Genomic DNA, 13,373 nt, shown 5'->3' with positions numbered 1-13,373 from the left:
GACTTGGTTAAATGTGAGATCTTGATAACCCTTGTTTATCTCCCAGATGGAGATTACAGGTCTTTGCAACACTTCAAGTGAAATACATCCAAATGTCTGCTCTGTAGGAGGGAAAAGTTGAGCTGACCAGCAGGGGCATGGAGACTTCCTGCATGCAGGTCAAGGGTGAGTAAGGTCTCTCTCATTTCTGGCAGCAGAGGATGTCAACAAGAAGAAAATGAAGCAGTGAAGATGAGACCCAGGAACTTGGGAGGGGTCTGCAGAAGTTGCCAAAGCCACAGGGGTGATCTGTGGGTATAATATGGAACCTGGTTACTGGACACGGAAATAAGATGAGCTCAGGGGAGATGACAAGGGAAAGGATGAGAAGCAGAGGCAGTGGTCAAGCAGTGACAAGTGGGGCAGAGGTACAGTGCAGAGCTGGGTCGTTCTGGCTTCAAGGCCATAGCCAGGATGGACGAAATCTGATGCTGCTCTTTTAATACCTTTGTTGTGTAGGTGCTCAGTCATGTCTGACTCTTTGCTACTCCATGGACTGTAGCCCACCAGGCTCCTCTGTCCATGGGATTTCCCAGGCAAGGCTGCCATTTCCTCCTCCGAGGGATCTTCTCCACCCAGAGATTGAACCTGTGTCTCCTGCATTGCAGGCGGATTCCTTACAGCTGAGCCACCGAGGAAGCCCTGCAACACACTCATGATTTCTTAAATAAATCATTGGGCTACACCAGAAATCTAGACTTGTATTGCTTATGAAAATGTAAGAAACTGGATGGCTGTAACTAGAGTGTATTTACCAATCTGACTCTAAACTAGGTAATAGCCTGGGTGGCCAAAAACTCCATCTGAAATACAATATGTTTAATACTGTAATGGGGTTTGCCGTGCCTGATGAAAGACAATACAAAGTTTGCTAATGTGTGCGGGAAGGAATGAGCTGGGTCTGAGGCGGCCTTGGGTATTCTGTGTACTTCAACTTCTGATAATTCTTAACCCTATTATTTAAAAAAGAGAGAGACAGCTAGATTTCTTTGATAATCACTAGTGAATTTACACATAACTTAGGTAAATGTTACTTTTCACAATGTCTCAGTTATTTTTATAAGAGAATTAGAGACAGGGAAATCGTTTTCATATCATATAAAACAATCGGTTGATTAAATGTCTTTTATGTTTTCAATGAATCGTAATTATACCTTTTCCTGTTATTACATTTCTCTATGTTCGGTTATTTGTCAGAGATGATTTTAATCAAATTCTGAAGTTGATGTGAAATTTGTTAGTACGCACAGTAGTGGACTAAACAGTGGCTCCAAAAGATATTAGATCCTAACCCCAGGAACCTGTAAATGTTACCTTATTTGGAAAAAGGGTCTTTGCAGATTGTGATTAAATTAAGGGTCTTGAAATGAGAAGATAATCCATAATTATCTGGGTGAATCTTAGAGGTCTTCAGAGTGGAGTTATCCAAGAGAGGTAGAAGGTGACTCAACACACACACTCACACAGAGACACACACACGTGCACAGGAGAAGGCCACGTGAACATGGGGACCAGCTAAGGACTGCCAGCAACCACCAGAAGGTGAAAGGATTAAAGAACAGATTCTTCTCTAGTATCTCCAGAGGGGTTGCAGCCCTGTTCACACCTTGACTTTGGACTTCTGGCCTCCAGAGCTCTGGGAGAATAAGTATCTGTTGTTTTAAGCAACACTTAGTGGTTATTTGTTACAGAGGCCACAGGAAACTAATATGCTGCTGCTGTTAAGTTGCTTCAGTTGTGTCCACTCTGTGTGACCCCATAGACGGCATCCCACCAGGTTCCTCTGTCCCTGGGATTCTCCAGGTAAGAACACTGGAGTGGGTTGCCATTTCCTTCTCTAGTGCATGCATGCATGTTAAGTCACTTCAGTCATGTCCGACTCTGTGCGACCCCATAGACAGCAGCCCACCAGGCTCCTCTGTCGGCGGAATTCTCTAGGCAAGAGTACTGGAGTGGGTTGCCATTTCCTTTTCCAGGTAACTAATATACTGATGAATGAAATAATTTTACTGTTTTGTAATAGGTACATAAACATAAAACAGCAATGAGAGGTTGGTGTTAGGATACACTGAGGAAAAATGTGTTCAGTTCAGTTCAGCTCAGTTGCTCAGTCGTGTCCCACTCTTTGCTAGCCCATGAATCGCAGCACGCCAGGCCTCCCTGTCCATCACCAACTCCCAGAGTTCACTCAAACTCATGTCCATCAAGTCGATGATGCCATCCAGCTATCTCATCCTCTGTCGTCCCCTTCTTCTCCTGCACCCAATCCCTCCCAGCATCAGAGTCTTTTCCAATAAGTCAACTCTTTGCATCAGGTGGCCAAAGTACTGGAGTTTCAGCTTTAGCATCATGCCTTCCAAGGAACACCCAGGGCTGATCTCCTTCAGAATGGACTGGTTGGATCTCCTTGCAGTCCAGGGGACTCTCAGGAGTCTTCTCCAACACCACAGTTCAAAAGCATCAATTCTTTGGCGCTCAGCTCTTTTCACAGTCTATACATGACCACTGGAAAAACCATAGCCTTGACTAGACGGACCTTTGTTGGCTAAGTAATATCTCTGCTTTTCAATATGCTATCTAGGTTGGTCGTAACTTTTCTTCCAAGGAGTAAGCGTCCCTTAATTTCATGGCTGCAGTCACCATCTGTAGTGATTTTGGAGCCCCCCAAAATAAAGTCTGATACTGTTTCCACTGTTTCCCCATCTATTTCCCATGAAGTGATGGGACCAGATGCCATCATCTTCGTTTTCTGAATGTTGAGCTTTAAGCCAACTTTTTCACTCTCCTCTTTCACTTTCATCAAGAGGCTTTTTAGTTCCTCTTCACTTTCTGTCATAAGGGTGGTGTCATCTGCATATCTGAGGTTATTGATATTTCTCCCAGCAATCTTGATTCCAGCTTGTGCTTCTTCCAGCCCAGCGTTTCTCATGATGTACACTGCATATGTGTTACTGCACCTGAAATAAGCATTTCTAGCATGATGCTTTTTTTAATGGTCTAAGAAGTTTGTATTCTGTCCAGTTATAAGAATATTATTCATACACATCTTTTAATTATTTTCATTCATCATAGAGTCAGGTAGAATGGACATGTTGACTATTTTTTCATAACCCACTAACCATTGCATGCAAAATGCAATCGTATGTTTTATTATATTTCTCTTTTTATTTAGCTCCTCTGCTAGTTTTCTGAACCAAGAGGATGGTCAATATCACAGGTCCCACATGAAAGATGATCTATGAATATTTTTTTGACAAGATTTTAATTGTTTAAAAATTTTAATTTTATTCAAGTTTGGTTGATTTCTCTGTATATGTATGTATATTCTTTTCCATGGTAGTTTAACATGGAATATTCAATATAGTTCCCTGTGCTGTATAGTAGGAACTGTTTAGCACAGTTTAGGAACTATTTATCCATCATATATATAATAATTTGCATCTACTAATTCCAAACTCCTAACCCACCCCTCCTCTAAACCCCCTCCGCCTTGGCAAACACCAGTCTGTTCTCTATGTCTGTGATTATTTTTTTATTTCATAGATAAGTTCATTTGTATCATATTTTAGATTCCACACAGAAGTGATATCATATGGTGTTTGTCTTTCTGTTTCTGACTTACTTTACTTAGTATGATAATCACTAGGTCCACCCATGTTGCAGCAAATGGCATTATCTTATTCTTTTTCTGTGGCTGAGTAGGGTTCCATTATATATATGTACCATATCTTTTTTATCCATTCAGGAAGATGACCTATGAATGTTAACACATTCATTGGAAGGCAAACAAAGCTATAGGAAAACAGTGCTGTTGGAGCAGGAGACATTTCTAGCCCTTCCCCCTGGATGGGTGAAAGGGTATGCCCTGGAACGGAGGAGCAGTTAGCCAACGGAGCTGCCGGTGCTCCGTCCAGGATCCACTGATGGAAGAGATGCCGAGTCCCCAGGAGGAAGGAAGGAGCACCGCAGTGATTCCCTCAAGACTACCCCCAGAGGGACCTCTGGCCGTTGACTCAGGCCACTGCATACCAGGGAGAAGGAAACACCCAGATTTTCCAGTGTTTGGGGCACAGTCTTAGCTAACATGTATACTGCAGATCAGAAATGCCACCAGACGTGTATCCCGCAGCCTGCCCCCTGCTATAGGGTGCTTTACCAGTGGCCCCCTTACCACCACACCTCCCACCTGATGGTCGTTTTCTTGGGCCCTGAGTGTAAAATGCGCATCTCAATGATTTCCTAAGAGGAATGTAGAGTCAGGGACCAAGCACCCTTTACTGCACTGCCAACATGCAGTAATTTATGTGTAAATATAAATTCTGGAACTTACATAATCATTTCCAAAATTGCACCATTACTAGGTTGTCTGGGCAGGCAAACTCTAATTTCAGCTTAACGTATTTCTTCTGAAACTGAACCACACTATACGCTGGATCAGTGATAAACCCCACACTCTCCGGGCTGGACTTTACATGGAGCTACAGACTCTTAAAGGACAAGTCATTCACTTTAAAATCCACTGCTAGCATCTGAATTGTGATTTCATTCCCACTCTTTAGCCTGACAATTCTTCAAAATTCATGTTTCTATTGATCTTTGGCCAGATTAAAAATAGGAATAATTATATCTTGGTTGCCACATGCTTGTTTTATTTCTCTGAGCTTGTCAACTCACCCTCCTGGGCAAGGACAAAGGGCAAGAAGCAGTCTGGTGGCTCAGCCTGCTGCTGACTCTGGTCAGGGCGCAGTGTGGGTGACACAGGCTACCCTGGAAGGTGAAACTGGCCGGAGGAGGAATCGATGCTGCCGCGGAGCCCGGATGTGTGTGTCACTTGTCTTTGCCAGCAGGCTCCAGCCCTGGGCTCAGTCATTTAAAGAGAGCTAGCTGGGAGGTGGTAAATGGCGTGTGAAAAAGATAGGCATGTGTGTGTGTTTTCAAGGGTTCCAGGCTTTTTTAAAAAAAATCACCTTTGTAAGGAAGTAAAACCTTGAAATCACTGAGGCTAGGATAAATTAAATTTCTCAGTCTTTTTAAAAAGATTGAAGTATAGCTGATTTACAATGTTGTTTTAAATTGTGCTGTACAGCAAAGTGATTAAGTTATATGTATATAAAATATATTCTTTTTTAAAAAATATTCTTTTCCACTGTAGTTTATCATAGACTATTGAATATAGTTCCCTGTACTTCCCAAGTGGCACAGTAGTAAAGAATCCACCTGCCAATGCAGGAGACATGGGTTCGATCCCTGGGTCAGGAAGGTCCCCTAGAGAAACAAATGGCAATCCACTCCAGTATTCTTATCTGGAGAATCCCATGGACAGAGGAGACTGGTGGGCTAGAGTCCATGGGGTTGCAAAGAGTCAGACAGGACTGAGCATTAAGACCATTGAATATAGTTCCCTGTGCTATTCAGTAGGACCTTATTTATCCATTCTATATATAATAGTTTGCATCTGTCTAAAAGCCCTTTAGTTCCAAGGAAGGTCCTCCATCTGAGGAAGCAGCTTGGTGAGTTTCTGTGATACAGCTGTGTGATTGCATTGGAATAAAATTAAATCCACGTACTTGGCTTTGATTTCTATTAAACATATAACAAGTAGACAAGGGCTAAAGCCATTGTACCAAGTAAAGTGCTGAGGATACAGTGTTAATGCTTCCTCTATCAACTCAATGTTACTTCTTTCATCATATAAACCTGCCAGATGAGTTCATTGGGGGGTCAGTAGGGTCTGGCCACACCTCCTGCTGCTGCTGCTGCTAAGTCGCTTCAGTCGTGTCCGACTCTGTGCGACCCCATAGACAGAAGCCCACTAGGCTCCCCTGTCCCTGGGATTCTCCAGGCAAGAACACTGGAGTGGGTTGTCATTTCCTGCTCCAATGCATGAAAGCGAAAAGTGAAAGGGAAGTCGCTCAGTTGTGTCTGACTCTTAGCAACCCCATGGACTGCCTACCAGGCTCCTCTCCAGATCCACTCAAAAGATGGTTGACTCCAGGGTTCCTGCCCACCTCACAGGTGTTCTGGTGGTGGTATGTGAACTCATCCCATCCACGTTTAGAATGAACTTTCCAGTTTCCTGATTGTAGCTGCTCAGGCCCCATAAGGCTGGGTTTCTACATAACCCTGGGGTCACCCAGCCTTCACTCGGGTCGCAGGCTTAACCCACATGAGTACAGGTCCTTATCTCTGCACTGAAAAGTGACCCGCAAATGCATTCTTATTCTTATTTTTTAATGTCATGGTTAGAAACTTACTTAATATGCTGACAAGATAAATCCAGACTTGGGCAACACACAGGGATCAACAGGACAGAATTTCTGGACAGAATTTCTTTGGAAGTAACTATTTGTCAGAGTGTGCTGTTGAGTCTCCAGTGGGATCAGCTTCATTTTTTAAATTATTTTTTTCAGATACATTTATGATTCTAAGGAGATAATACAACTATATAACCTCTAAAAAGAAGCCAAAAATAAATGTTTACCCCCACCTGAGAATGAGCAATTATGAAGTAAATAGCAGCAATGGTGACATTTACTATCTTATGAGTGCCAGACATTGTATTCAAATGTTTACAAGACTCTTCTCCTTTAATTTTTACAATAGTAAATAGTTGTATTATCCCCTTAGAAACTAAAAGGCCAGGAATTGAACCCAGATTGGAGTGAGCCTAAGCTCAGATCCCAATATTGCTTTTAAAAGGCCAGGGTAGTGATGTAAAAAAAGCCATTGAGAAGGAAGGAGATGGCCAGGGCTCTGTTACAGAAGGACCTGATTAACTGTGTGCACTGAACGAAAGAAACGCTTTCATTCTTTTATTTTATTGTGATAAAATATCTCTGACACAAAGTTTACCATTTTAACCATTTTTCCAGTGTGCAGTTCAGTGACAGTTTGTCCCAAACAAGACCTCAAGCAACAATTGAAATCAATGAATAAAAAAAAAAAAAAAAACCCACCAAGGTTTTATTTTCAGAAAATCCTACAAAATTATCTTCTGTTTATGAAGTGTCTCATTAAGAAGATGACATTTGGTTGTGGATTTAAATGTCTAACAACTTATATATGTGTATGACTGATATTTCAAAGGAGCTATCAAACTGTAGGATCTATCTTATAACAGTCATTTATTAAAAGCTCAGTGTTTGCCAACTATCATACTGAGCACTTTGTACTCATCAGCAAAAGTAAACAGAAGTTGGAATGTTGCCATATTATAGATAAGGTAATGAGTATAATTGCACAAACAGGGCAAAAAGTGATGGAGCCTGGATTCTAATATCAGTTCAGTTCAGTTCCGCCGCTCAGTCATGTCTGACTCTTTGCAAATCATGGACTGTAGCACGCGAGGCTTCCCTGTCCATCACCATCTCCTGGAGCTTGGTCAAACTCATGTCCGTCGAGTTGGTGATGCCATCCAACCATTTCATCCTCTGTTGTCCCCTTCTCCTCCCTGAGAACCCCAAGAACAGTATGAAAAGGATTCCAGTATGTTGATTAGCAAATATGTGCTGTCTGCCCTGGGTCCAGGTTTTGGAAGGCTCTGCAGAGAAGCCTGTGTTCAGAGATTACAAGGAGTCAGATAACATCAAATGTGGATTAACTGTTCATAGGCATCTTTGGATTTCTTCTTGCTTGCTTTCCTTTATGAATAAGTGTATTTGAGGATTTCTCTGGTGGTCCAATGGTTAAGACTCTGTGCTTCCAATACAGGTGGCATGGGGTCGACTGCTGGCCAGATTGCTAAGATTTCACATGCTGCGTGGCGCAGCCAAAAACTATTTCTAAAAGGAATAAATGTGTTTGTAGGAGAAAACACATCATTAACTGCAGAGAATCTGGGCTTACAGGGCCTCTGGTCTTTGTAACCTAGAGGAAGAAATGGAATGAACAGGAGAAGACAGATTCAATGGGTAAGGATGGATTGAGGAAAGTATACAATTTTGGAGGCCAAAACTGCTGACCCAAGCAATCCAAGGAGACATATATATATGCCTCTTCTTTAGTCCCTGGTGTGGAGAGGGATCTAGCATTTGGTGAGGCTGGGAGCATTGGGGGTGTGGGGAGATGGACGCTCTCCTAAGTCCCTGATTGGAAATGTGAACTGCTACAACCCTTTGGATGAAATGTGTGTTATATGTATCAAAAATAGGAAATAGGCTTGATCCAGAGGTTCCCACGACTGGGCTTCTCTCTGTGGAAATAAAAGCATCTTGTGGTAAGGACACATGTTTATTGCCGTGCTGTTTGTTGGGATAAAAGCCTACATCAATTTACATGTTCATCAATAAGGGAACAAGTGGTACCATAGTAGGGTCATCTATTCTGTGGATTCAGCTATTAAAAGACTGAGTTAGATCTTTGCCAATTGGCCTGATTAGATATCCATACTAAACTGTCAGGTGAATAAAGCAACTGGATATGTTTTTATATACATTATAAGAATTCTTATTTTAAAAAACCCCAAACAAACTAGTCATATTTTTCTAAGTCTGGATAAATTTGGGGAGCGGCACACAATCCAGACATTTACACTGGTCACCTGAAGTGGAGTGACAATTGCGAGATTCAAGAGGAAGCTTCTTATTCATATTCGTCTTGGGTTGTGTCACTTGTTACAATAATCACATATTGCTTTTACAGAATAGAAGACTGAGAAAACATTCTTCAAATCGTTTCTTGTAAACAAAGATTATTCCTTATTGTTTTAACTGCTTTCCATAGTCTTACAAGGGGCTTCCCAGGTGGCACAGCGGTAAAGAATGCCTGCCCATGCAGGAGATGCACGTTTTATCCCTGGGTGAGGAAGACCCCTGGAGGAAGAAACGGCAACCCACTTCAGTGTTCTTGCTGGAGAATCCTATGGAAAGAAGAGCCTGGCGGGCTATAGTCCATGGCATCCCGAAGAGTTGGACATGGGTGAGTGACTGAAAGTTATCCCGGGATACATTTTTTTTTTTCTAACTCTTCTTCCAGCATTGATTTTTATCTGGTGAAGCTCCCACCTGCCTTCTCGTGGAATCTCTATTTCTCACAGAAGTCTGAAAAATACGCTACGAGGAGTACCCCCAACATACCCACACTTTCATCACTGCTTCCCTGGGGTGCTTCCTGACCTCGTGCTTGTTTCGGGTGGTTCTCACTCTCCATCATATCTGAGTGTTTTAGAAAGAGTCCCTCGTGCGCAGTGACTGTGTTCCATTCCCGTTTTAGCCCAGCTCCTCCTTTTACACCCTTAGGTGAATGGTCCCTGGTCTTTGCCTTGTAAGACCGCTCAGCAGATTTCTGTGCCTCTCACCTTTCTTGGTCCACTCCTGGCTTCCCCAACACCTCCCTCTCCGAAGCCTCTACTATTATAGGCAGGAAGTAGTGCAATTAGGTGCTGACACAACATGGAGGAGGGGCAGGCTCTCTTGGGTAGCTGCTGCCTATAAGGCTGCAGGTCGTACCTCTGACTCAGGGAGCAGGACTGCACTCAAGCAGGAGCTGCTGCCTCTGCTGATCCTGCACTACTTACTGCCTCTGGAGACCAGATTGCCAGAGTCTGGGCACTGGATCGCTGCTGCAGAAAACGTCAAGGCTCCCCACTGCCTCCCAGAAAACAGATAGGGGCAGAGAGCTGGCCTCCATCTCACTTTCAAATATCCCAGGAGCCTAACTGACTGGTTGAACTGATGCCAAGAACAGAATCCTAGCTGCAAAGGAGCTATTTCATGCTTGTCTCTCCTCTTCAGATGGAAGGGCAGAGGCCATGTCTACTGGCTTACCCCTGAATACCCACCACGTGCTGGTCAAGGCAATAATTTAACATTGATAAAGTATTAACTCATATGATTCTCACGACAAACCTCGGATGGAGCTTTTGTTATTCTTTCCAACTTACAAATGTAGAACAGGCACAGAGAGGTGAAGTCAGTTGCTATGACCACACAGCAGACAACGGTACTTGAACCCAGCCTGTACTCTATACACTTTACTGCCTCAGTATCTGTTGAAGATATGCTCATTTAAATGTTTACTGAAATGTTAAGCAGAGAATTGTCCATAAATTCATAATTATAGACCATCTCTATAGTAAAGGTTAATATATTTAAAGATGGAGAAGACAATTGTACTTTGTTATCATTTGTACTGGAAATTGGTGGTGTTTTTTTTTAATTCTTGCCAAACTCCTAAGAGATAATCTATACAAAGGTGAGTATTACTCATGATTCAAGTGGGTTGAAGTAATATTCGAGGACTTCGTACCTCTTGGACACCTGAAAACTTGGGAGTTAAAGAATATGCTTGAGTATATTTTTGGTTATTTTCTTAAGGCATCTTTGAGAAGCTATGTGTCAATGTAGAAACAACATAAGTCAGTTACACTTAAACAGTTGTTGCCTTAATCACTTTCAAATGTCATTTTATTGTGGCTTTGGGAAGAGTGAAAATGCACAGAAGAGAAAACTGGGCAATTCCTCCCCTCCAGTTTAGGTCTATTAACTGACATGAGATGCTCTCACCTATGTTTTCATTTCCATATTTAACAACAAAGGTAACACTTGCCAGCTGTTATGAGGTTGTTCTGAGTAGCATGTGATATTTGTAAAGTTCTTCGAAGTGTAAGAAGAAAGGTATTAAAAAACACCAAAGCACAAACAAGACTTCACTGGTGGTCCAGTGGTTAAGACTGTGTGATTCCAATGCAGGGTGTGTGCTTCAATCTTTGGTCAGGGAACTAAGATCCCACACATCGTGTGGCAAAAAAACCCCTAAAAAACGAGAACAAAGCACAAAGCACTTAAACAGTGCACTGTTGAATGAGGGGTAGGTGATTCAGGGGACTCTGAGTCATTCACAGTGTGGTACTCTAAAATAGTTATAGAAGAATTCTTCCAAAGAAGTTTCACGTATTCTACATATCAAACCAGATATGTAGATTCTTATGTGTTTAGACTCTATTCCATTTTTGAAGCTATACTGCAAAGAGAAAATCAGTTGATTGCAGAGGCGATAACTGAAATAGGAAGAGGTTTCTGAATGATACAGATGTGGAAACTGCAATATATCCATTTCCGGCTTCCTCCTGAACTCGTGGTGAATACGCCAACCTGTCCCACAGCAGGGAAACTGGCAAAGCCCTCAGCCTGCTGGGTCTGCTACCGGGGGTTTCCAGTCAGCTAGCTGGGAGACAAGTGTTCACCTAGTCATGGAGGGGCCAGTCAGTCAGGCTAATTTACCCATGGATTAGAGTTCTGCAGCAAGCTGAAAAGGAACTTGATTTTGTGATAGCTTAAGGGTCATCAGTTCACGACTAAACATATATGGTACCACATACCATGGGGAGATTGTCAACTTCAACTATTTTGTTTTTAAATCTTAAAGCCTCTTGAACAGATTTTCTGTGTTTTCCTTTAATGAAGTTTCAAAATAATTTTGTGAATAGAAGAAAATCAAAGGATAGGTAGATTTAGAAGATGCTTTTCCAACAATTGGCGCCGTGGCAAAGAATCTGCCTGCCAAGGCAGGTGACATGGTTTCCATCCCTGGGTCCAGAAGACCCTCCTGGAGAAGAAAATGGCAACCCACTCCAGTGTTCTTGCCTGGAGAATCCCCTGGACAGCGTGTCTTGGCGGGCTACAGTCCATGGGGTCGCAGGAAGTCGACAGGACTGAGGACGTACGCATTTCAAACAAATTAAGCTCTGGCAGCCTGTTGAAGGTACACTTGCTCTCCTTGGGCACAGCCTACAGCCTCGTGCGCATGCTAGGTTAGCTACTCCGGAGAGCTGTTCCCAAGTGGTTCCGATGCCTGGACTGCAGTGAGGACGTGGACTCTGTGTCCACGGCTAGGCCACTGTCCCATTTGTCTGGTTTGTTTTCTAGACCAACTGGGCTCCTCCTCCACCGCGGCAGCATCAATTTAAGCGTTGTTTCGCGGTGCTTCCCAGGGATTTGAATTCCAGCAGCAACATGACGGTTGATTTATAGCACACTCGTTTGTTTCATGTTCCTGTCCCCGACTACCCTGGCGATCCGTTAAAGACTGGTTAGCAACTCTGCTATTGGCATTTTTTTCTCCTTCAGCTCAGTTTACTACAGGCTATCTTAAATGCTGCAGATGGAATTCTCTGCCAACATGTGAACGTGACAACTGTTTTGCTTTGGACTCATCGTTATCAATCAAAACTGACGATGAGACAGAGCAACAAACGCTGTAGATTCTGACTTTTATTTCCAGTGTGATAACGCTTGCCTCATCAGGTCCCCAACGACGCGTCCTCGACAGAGGAGGTGTGTTTCTTCAAGGGCTTCTGCATCCCAGAAGAGAATTCGGTAAGCCGGAGAGCTTGGACTGGAGAACCACAGCTGTACCGACGGAGGAATGGATAGAATTAGGGAGGGAGCATACTAACAGATCCTGGCATGTTTTCCTCTGGGAAGCTTCTATACTTCTAACCGAGGAACCTCGGGGCAGTCTCCAAAAGTTGTTTTTCTTTTTTCAGGGCATATGAAACATCCTTTGGGAACCAAAATGAGTGTTGGCACGCGTCACCCCAGCCTCCAACCGACCCTTCTTCCCGCCCGCGCTCAACCGCTACTACAATTCCCAGCAAGCACCACGCAGCGCCGCAGGAGGACCGGTCCGGCTGGAGACCCCGCCCCGCGCGGAGCATGCTGGGAGTTGTAGTCCACGATCCGGTTCGCTCCTACTTCAGCTATTTGGTATTCCCGCTTGGGAGATGGCGATGGGCTACCACAGCGGGTTTTCCAGTCTAGTCTCGTAACTGCAGCTAAACGTGACCGAGGATTGCGCCCTCCCGCTCTGCGGTGCGCGCCGCGTCAGTGCCAAGGAGCTGAGCTCAGCCCCGTCCACGCCCGCTCCCTTGACAGCTGGGCTAGGCTCAGAGGGCGGCGGGCCAGGGACGCGCAGGCGCAGCAGCCGGTCGCGCCTGGCGGCGTGGAGGGCGGGCCGGGCGCGAGAAATCGCGGCCGCCGGGGCGCGCACGTAGGCACGCAGAGGCGTCACGTGGGGCGCCGAAGATCGCAGTGCGCGTGGCCGCGGTGGCTGGTGTGGGGTTGAGTCAGTTGTGAGACCCGGAGGTGCGGACCGGCGAGCGGCCCAGCTAGTCGCCGACAGAGCGGCGGGTGTCGGCTTCGGGAGCCGAGCGCTGGCCCTGCGTCGAGCCGGGCCGAGCCGCGCCGCCGCCGCCGCCGCCCCCCGCCCGCAGCCAGAGACCCGCCGCGGGCGCGCCCCCGCTCTGCGCTGTCTCCGATGGCGTCCGCCTCCGGGACCATGGCGAAGCACGAGCAGATCCTGGTCCTCGACCCGCCCACAGACCTCAAATTCAAAGG

At 44.7% G+C, this 13,373-nt stretch overlaps 1 protein-coding gene across 2 annotated transcripts in view; it reads left to right on the top strand.

Annotated features, from left to right (window-relative positions):
- Nucleotides 1-13,065: 13,065 nt before the first annotated feature.
- Nucleotides 13,066-13,373, top strand: part of VAPA (VAMP associated protein A) — a 38,524-nt gene continuing 38,216 nt past the window's right edge. Inside the window, exon 1 of one of the 2 annotated variants that reach the window (XM_040264619.1) lies at nt 13,066-13,370. In XM_040264619.1, the coding sequence (XP_040120553.1) occupies nt 13,294-13,370 (77 nt within the window). In that variant the 5' untranslated portion in view covers nt 13,066-13,293. The remainder of the gene's footprint in view (nt 13,371-13,373) is intronic. The other variant, XM_040264621.1, reaches the window with a different exon arrangement.

The sequence above is a fragment of the Oryx dammah genome, unplaced genomic scaffold (assembly GCF_014754425.2).
Source record: "Oryx dammah isolate SB20612 unplaced genomic scaffold, SCBI_Odam_1.1 HiC_scaffold_22, whole genome shotgun sequence".
Lineage (NCBI taxonomy): Eukaryota > Metazoa > Chordata > Mammalia > Artiodactyla > Bovidae > Oryx > Oryx dammah.
This window is presented reverse-complemented; position numbering and strand designations above follow the sequence as displayed.